The 8,715-nt window shown below is 40.6% G+C and overlaps 1 protein-coding gene across 2 annotated transcripts in view; it reads right to left on the bottom strand.

The window, feature by feature from the left end:
• Window positions 1-4,572: 4,572 nt before the first annotated feature.
• The window catches only part of DNAJC16 (DnaJ heat shock protein family (Hsp40) member C16), a 332,457-nt gene continuing 328,314 nt past the window's right edge, over window positions 4,573-8,715 (bottom strand). For both annotated transcript variants that reach the window (XM_069240270.1, XM_069240271.1), the window contains exon 15: window positions 4,573-7,507. In XM_069240270.1, the coding sequence (XP_069096371.1) occupies window positions 7,108-7,507 (400 nt within the window). In that variant the 3' untranslated portion in view covers window positions 4,573-7,107. The remainder of the gene's footprint in view (window positions 7,508-8,715) is intronic.

Raw genomic sequence — 8,715 nt, 5'->3', positions numbered from 1 at the left:
AGGCTTATAGAGATTATGTAATATGTCCTCATTGCTTTATATGAATAAGTCTTGCAGCTACACCCAGAAGTCTCTGTAATAGTAAAGTAGGGAGAGGTCTATGAACAGTCCATTTTGGTAGACTAATCAAGATAAGAGGAAAAAGACATAACTTCAGGGATCCCTTCGGCAATAGGCATTGTAATGATCTAAAGCAGGTGTCTCCAACCAGTCAATCGGGAGTTACCAGTAGCTAGCAGTCACCTTCAGATTAGATTACAGCCTTGAGTTCATTGTTAAACAAGCACCGAGTCATATTTTTCTTTTAAAGTTAAGGGAAGGCTGTTTATTTTACATTATTATTATAAGGCTACAGATAGCAGGACTTGATGATGAGCAGTGTTCAGTCAGATGTCTGACCTAGGTTTGGGCACAGAGGCAAAGAACTGAAGCACAGAGGTATTTAACTCTTAAATAGAATTCCTTGTCAACTCAATAATGGAGTGTGAGAACAAAATGAACAAAATGATGTTTCTGAATTCGTTTAAATGGGAGAAAGCGAAAATGAAAAGTCACCCTAAGAATTAAGTTGTCTTCATTTAAATTTTCTCCCACTTCAAAATGTTGCATTTACAAACAGCAGGCTTCTTGCTCTCAGTGGCCAGTAGACACTGTGCCATATTTATAACTTCAAATATACTGTTTTAAATGGGAGAAATCAAAAGTGAAGAAAAATATTTCTAAGAAACATTAAGTCTAATGTTCTTCTCTACTTTCAATTAAGCCGTATTAGGTCATACTGTTTTACGAAGCATGTTATTTCACTTTAAACAAATGGATGCATTTTTCTGTTATGAAGATGTCACCATATCTACAGGCCACTTGGAGCAAGATGCCTGCTGTTCGTAAATGTGATACTTGGAAATTGGAGAAAATTTAAATGATGAGTTTTTTGGACTCCGTACAAAGTTAACTCTTTAGTTTAATTTTCTTCCATTTAAAAATGTTGCCATTACAAACAGCAGGCACCTTGCTCCAAATGGCTGGTAGACATAGTGGCATATTTATAGCAGAAAAATACAGCCATTACTTTACGCTGGAGAAATTTTAATTGCATAAAAATATTCCATATTGTGAACATTTTTCGGAACATTAAAAAATGTCTCCCATTAAAAAAAAAAAAAAATGGTAGTATGTCTGTGTTATACATGCAACTGTAACATTTGGTGAAAGGTATGTTCTGTTCCACAAGTACCTATGGCAAAGGCTTCCCGTCACCCATAAACATATATCCCATTTAAATGTACACATATTCATACATCCCCAAAGACCACACTTTCACTGACACACATGGCAGAGCCCTGATATAGTGCCGCTAGTCAAAGCATGGTGCTCAAACAACAGTATCGGTCTGTATGGACATTAGGCTTAAAGTCAATCAAGCTAGCTGTGTCTGTTAACAATGCACAGGTTGCTTAGCCTTCAGTAGCTCACAATGATTTTTCACTAATCAGAAATAGCTCTCACTACAGAAAAGGTAGGAATCTCCTGATCTAAGATGCAGGAATGTTGATTTGACTACCTTTTTTGTGGATTCATGGAAAGGTGATTACAAGATCTGGATATTCGATGACATTAGTCTTGGAGTAACGCAGGTCTAATTATTTTTACTGAGGTCGTCATAAATGCTATAAAAGACTAGCGTTAGTACATTTATATTATTATTTGCACAGTTATCTGCATATTTTGTAGCAGACGTCTCCAAATGATCCTTGTGTCGATACCTGTTGCTCAGGGCAATTTGTGAGATAGGGGCAGGAATTAGCCCACTGGAGCTCTGCCCAATTAATAATATTGTCACCAATTTTAACTATCCACGATTACAAATTGTTTGACGCAGTTGTGGTTGATTGACTCAAATGCTGTCACTCAAGCTTAGAGAATTAAGATAGCTGCAACAATTAGCTTGTCGAGTTATACTATGCCATATGTCAATATTTAAGCTGATTCAGTGCTTATGTTCAGTCAAAATCCCACCAGTACGCCACCAATACAGTGGATTTGTTCCCAGACATTCTCGTAATTCGATGTGGGTGTGTTAAAGATGTTTTCAAGACCAGTCTGTAGTTGCACGGATCTGAGAGCTTGAGTGTGCATAGAAACACTTAACACAATTACTAGGTTTCTAGTCTTGGTTAGGTGCTGACAAACGTCAGTGAAAAGCTAGCACATGCAAACTGAGATGGATGCCATTCTTTGTCACACAAGGAGCTCCATGGTGGTGGAAACTGATATGAGTTTCTTTTGTAGAAAACAACAATACCACTACATGGCTTCATAGTCTTAACACAATCTCAAAACACTATCCTAAAAAACACTTCACAAAGAAAATCTGCTAACAGGGGTCACAAAGGTCGGAGTTTTACAGAAAACCTAAATTATATTAAAAAAGAGGCATACTATAGGAGATGGTCAGAGGTCTGTTGCAGATGGAGAAGTACTGCATCTCAGTGCTTGGGCAGCAGATCCTGAGAAAATGACCACATCATCAAGCCTGTTTAAGCACCGGTTAGGTAAAGTGATTTCCCAGACCTTTAGTGGGAAAGACGATCATGAGGGAAAAGAACGCCACTTTTATGGTTTCAAAGTTCTGGAGGAGATGTAATTTCAAAAGGGCATGTTCTGGAGGACCCATATAGAGAGTATGACAGCAGACCAAGATCGAAAAAACACAATTGTGGCATGTTGTTCTTTCAGAAAGGAGGGTAACATTTTCTCAATCTGCTGCAATTGCTAGCAGCAATGTGTCAAAGCAACTGTGATTTGTTTGCTTTGGGAAAAGTCTTGATATAAGGTGACAGCCAATGTTTTAACTTTGGGTACTGGTAGAGTCCAAAAGCCAAATGGGACCAAGCCCAGAGTATCCTATCTTTTCTGATTACAAGGACCTCAACTTATCGGACTTCAGCTCATTCACTGTTGTCTTATTGATTGAATTGCTGGTAATTTGCTTGTCAAAATGTATGCCTAGGTATTACCAACACTGGATAATGTGTTACATCTAAAAGATCTGATAAGGGTTAGTTAGAAGGAGCATACAGAAGTTAAAGAGAAAAGCAAAGAGAGAAATAGTGAGGAGCTCTGCAGCACATCACAAGAGATTGAACAGGAAGAGGAGGGGTTATACTAGCTCCTCTAAAATGGATGTAAACTACTACAGGACAGTGCCACTAATGCAAAGAGTCACAAGCCTCTTTTACGGAAGGGCACCGTCCACTGAATCAAAGGTGGCAGAGACGTCCCGGAGGAGAAATCTAGCTGGTTCACAGGAGTAGTCTATAATCCTAAATTTCAACAGCTACTAGCACAGACTCTGCACCCGTCCCTGGTCTGACACCTGCTCGAGAGCTGTCAAGGAGATTGTGGTATTTCTGAAATGAGAAACATTTGAATAACGTTTTATCTCATATTCCTCCCACTGCTAGCAAAAGGATAGCTATTTACGCCCATAGGTTCTAGATTAGGTTTAGTAAGTGGTTAGATTCCTCCACTCTGACCACCACTTTCAGGCCATCGGGCTTGGGTCAGATATAAACAGTTCAAAAAAGCACAAACAGCAGAGCATCATGGAGTGGAACTCATTTACCATGGAAGTCGCACGTAATTTGAAGAAATCAGGGCATCGGTCATAAGCCAGAGAAAAATAGAGTTGAAAAAAGCACAAACTGCAGAGCTTTACGGAGATGAACTCATTTCCGCTGGAAGTCGCATATAATTTAGGAAAATACATCACAGTGCCTGGCATGAAAAGCATCCAATGCGTTTCCAGCCAACTGTCGCAAAAAAAGTCGGACACTAACAAAAGTGCCAGTGACTGAATAGGGCTGATCCTCTGCCCACTTTAAGATGGCTGGCCTTTTCCCCCTTTCTGTATAGACGTACTCTGTGTAGGTGTATTGGTTACAGCATGTTTGCCATGAATGTCGCAAGCACCAAACTTAAAAATTCGGCAGCACAGGCTTTTTGCCCTCCGTATTTCTCTGCTTGCAAAAGTCTACTTTCCACAATTCTCCCTCCAGCCAGCGGTTACCATGAGCTTGAAGCCATTGCAATCCGAGCTCTGCAGTGGTTGGAGATTGTAGCCTAAACAGGGACATGGAAAACGAATCTGGATTGTTGTGCTGAGTGCCATCTCCTTTTCCCAAATTAAAACACAATTCTATTAACTAAATACACAGCCAGGTTTTGAAAGGATGCAATTTGGCCTGTAGGCAGAGGTAGTATCTATATAATGAAGGTATTTACATGTGTGCATGAATGTTTTGCACCTTGTATGTCTGGGGTGGGGAGAGTGACTGCCCTATGCAGTTAGTCCATTTCCTAAAATAGTTTTTGCGTGACACAATAAACCTTTATTTATATCTTTATAAGCAATGATTTGTATCATGCAGCCTCATTAGGTAATGCTTCCAGAAATATGCACCTTGTCCCACAAGGTGGGCAACAGTTGCAGGTATGGTGCACATGTGAAGCTATGTCACGTATAGTGAACCTAAAGTGCCACTATGTAAAAATTAAAAACAGTCCACTGCGTCAGATCTTAAAATAGTTTATTTCAGCTTTAATGTACTCTGTTGGCATGTTAAACAAAAAAAAAACCGAACCTTCAGTGCTGGCTTTTTTCCTAGGTACAAAAATAAAAATAACAAGAACAAATTATGAGCCCAAACTTGTAAAATAAGTTAATATACATAAGTATAAAAAGTGCAAACTCCCCAACAGTGCACTGAGACTCCGGTAGGAGCAACTAAGTTCAAAGAAGCCCCTATTGGAGTAACCAGAACCAGGATCTGCCAGGTCAGTTCTGGGAACTGTCAGATCATGAGTTCCTCGATGACTGTCAATCAGCTAATAATGGGACATATGGCTCATCATTCCAACAGTCAGTCAAACACAGAACACCCAAACAACCAATCCATCCTAGGACACCACAGTGTCCAGCAGTCAAAAAGGAGTCTTATATTTAGTCTGTCACAGAGCACCAGCTGATCTGTCTGTCACTGATCACCCAGCATCCTTTAACTATCAGGTCACCTCAAGGCTTTTAAGTTCCCGGGTTACAGAGCAAGTCGGCGCACACCTTTCACCAGTCTGGAATTCGCAGGTACCCAGCAGCATTTGTAGTTACAGGTCATGGACAACAGGCCAAAAGTACTAGGGAACTCCGATAACCCTTCTATCCCAGAGACCCAATGGCTCTTTAGTTCTAAGAATCAGAAGTTGGTTCATCCATCCAAGAGCAAATCCGAAGGTCTGCTTGGGACAGGTTAAGAGGTGGCCTTTTTGACCCAGAAGCACAATGAAAGTGCCATGTTTACGGGAGGACCGCTCAAAGGCCATCTCTCACAGGAAGTGACTCAAAAAGGTGCAATTGTATCTCAATGGTCCAGTCCAGTCTTTCTCAACGCACTTAAATTCCCAGTCTGTCCCAACCTACATAATGGCCTTGTCTCTCCCAGGTTGATTAAAGGTTCAAGGTCTGTCTCAAAGGAAATGGTTGTCGGGAACCTGATGGTCAGTATGTGCAGGGCAAACGCAATGGTTGGTTTTCCCAAGCACCCAATGGCCCATCTGAACCAACCACAGTATTTACATTTTGCCTGTCAACGAAAACCATACATACATTAACCTGCTTCCACCTGGACATACAAAAGACCATCTAAAATAGGCCCATAAAACAGCTGTGGCACTGTGCCCTCAAGGCATACTATAGTCTGTATGTTCTCGGATTAGTCTACTTCAACAAGTGTAGGTACTTTTTGAAGGCTTCAACGAAACTAGTTTTAGATATGCCATTACTGCAAAAGTTCACTTACTTCATAGTATATATAGTACCTATCCTGCATGGGGAGGCCGCAACAGAAAACCACGGCAAGTTACACCTGTGAACACAAATGGCAGGGGAGGATTGAAAGAGTCGAGGAAGAATGGTAAACACCACGTACAGAGTGACACATGACACAGCAGGAACCTTAGCCTTGTTTCCAATACCTAATCCAAAATTGATATTCTCGGAAAGCAGATTTCCAATTTGGTGGGTAACAAACAAGCACAGAATGATAAGATACATTTAAATAAAGATGTCTCTAAAAACTACTCACAGATCCATGAAGCTGCATCTAAGCAACACATAGAGAGAGATGTGTTGCAAAATACAGTCATTAGAGAACAGACTTGATGAAAATACATTTCTTTTCTTTTTTACTAAATATTCCAGTGCACATGAATAGGAGTCGCCTGGAATTCTGGCTCAGATCTGCTTTTAATAATAACAAAACTCAAGAATTAGCCAGACCTGGTGAAATGCTGGAAATTGTAGAACTGATACACAATCTCCTAGAGCACAGCTTTCGTTCCCAGAACTGTTCCTTGTAGTTCTCCTCACTCTGCTGGCTTTAAGCCCCAGCTTCTCCAAACCGAAAGTCAGATGTCTGCTATAATGCAGGGCTGTGGACGGTACATACCAGTGAAAGGCTGACCTATAATTTCTCCTGGGGATCCTTAAGGAAACAGATAACATGCAGTCTATCATGACCATCTTGGCCCTGATCGCCTACAGCTCCCTTTGCCTCTCTCCAGTAGTCACTCCAGCAAAGACATGATCGCTCATCTACGCCAATAACTGTTGGCACTACAAAAAACGCTGTAATCCAACCTGGTGATTTTCTGAGGGCAGAATAAAGCATCCAGCTGGTAAAAGAAAAAACACAGCACAAACTGAAACATACAATTAGCAAACAGGACGATGAGGCTGACACAAAACGGGTGGTGGATGGGGGTACTTGGCAGCAACGATGATCATCCTACATGTGCAGGGAGGGGCAGGCAGAATAGCATCATCCAGGTCTAGTAGACCTCACAGGCTCTATGGTCCTTTACAAGATCTCCGCTCTAGGCATCCCATCCTAGGATGACGTTAATAGAGTCCTTGAGAGCTATAAACATCTTGGACACCCGTCCAAGGAGACATCAACTACAGCTACAGATGTTTCCTTTAGATGAATCATCCAAGAAAGCACTGTCCTTGTTGCACAAAAATCAAGAGTGCCGGATGTTCTATTTCATCCATCAGTCTAGTGCAGGCCATGAAGGAATATAGAACCTCTGCAAGGAGCCTTCCAAGAGACGCTCCATCCAGAGAGATAACTTGTTCAATTTTCTTTTAATGAGACCAGGCCCCGAACTGCTTGATATCTTCCTTAGTCCTTCTCCAGAAGCTGGAGACAAATCGAGTTCCTCACAGGCCCCAAGTATTTTATCTTCATCTATGGAGGACTGTGCCTTGAAGAGACAAAAGTATTTCTTGTGGCCGTTTAAGGCCAGCACGTAGCCAGTGTAGTCACGTTCCAGAAAGTGCTCATCATACTGGTATTGAATTGAGGCCGCATCCTGAGCAAACTCCAGTAGATATTCAAGCCATTCCCGATGTTTATCAAGGTTCAGAAAGGAAAAGTGTAGAGATCCACTCCTGCAACAGCAAAAGATATAAACAGTTAATTAGGAGTAAATTTGATTTAATTTCTCAATGAATATGTAGCCTCATTCTACTCCTTAGGAATCCGTTTAAAAAAATTGAGAATTTAGGAATTTGCCTTAATCCATATTTCATGCTCCCAATGCTGTGAGATGTGTAAGAACTGTCTGCCTGTCAATAATTTTATTTGCGTCACTGGCTCTTAAACAACAGAAACATTCTCAATATCCATTAAATACATACCAATACTAAAACATTAAATATCCCTCAGTACAAAACACATAAAACCACAGGCAAGGTACAAACACGTTTAAAGTCATTAAAAATCTCGCCAAGGCTCAAGATACATTAATATATACCACATTTGGAACAAGAATCTCATTGCTAACAATCCTGACTTTATAATATACTGTTAAAAAAAAAAAAAAGTTCAACATTTTTCCGTAGTTGAGTTAGAAAAACAACAATCTAATCAAATATGAACTTTTGTACAGTGCATCTGCAACCCATGTGCACACAGCCCTTCTGCATTCTTAAATGACATCCCTAATGCTGTGTGCATAAAGTGGGTGGGGGTCCTATTATAAATTTAAAAACTGCACTATGCATGTGTAGATGTGCGTGCTCATGTTAATATGGAAAGGAAGCACTTGATTCTCAGGATTCACATAATTCGAAAGCTGAAGGCTGAACGTGCAAATATTGAAGATCCCTTTTTCTTGAAATCTCTGACCCTACTCAGTCACTTCTTTGAGTAGGCTAGGGCTTGAGCAACAGCAAAATTAATGGCTTTCAACGCAGCTGTCACTGCAAATAACTAAATCCTTAACTTATTTTCATGACTGAGTTCACTTTTAATTATCTTGTTTTTACATACCGCGGCAATTATTGGCTGATCTGACGTTATCAGTTTGCTCCAAAATCTCAGTGAGCGCACCAATGCGATGGTGAACCAGGATTGAAGGCCTGTTTCCATTCAAATACACATTTCAGTAGGGATGGTAGATTTTTTTAGGCAGTCACCTTCCATCTTTTCCCAATCTTGATAATTACTCAGACATAGCAGTTCCACTCCATTTAAGACTTGCGGCCCAACCACTCTATAAGAGTAAATGGAGAGATGGACCTCTGTATTCTCATGTACATTTTCTTTGCCCTCTAATGGTTGAAAGGGATTTGGCATTCAGGTTTCCCAATTATCG

Source organism: Pleurodeles waltl, chromosome 6, assembly GCF_031143425.1.
Source record: "Pleurodeles waltl isolate 20211129_DDA chromosome 6, aPleWal1.hap1.20221129, whole genome shotgun sequence".
In the NCBI taxonomy this organism is placed as follows: Eukaryota; Metazoa; Chordata; class Amphibia; order Caudata; family Salamandridae; genus Pleurodeles; species Pleurodeles waltl.
Note: the sequence above shows the minus strand (reverse complement) of the source record. Positions and strands in the feature narration are given on the sequence as shown.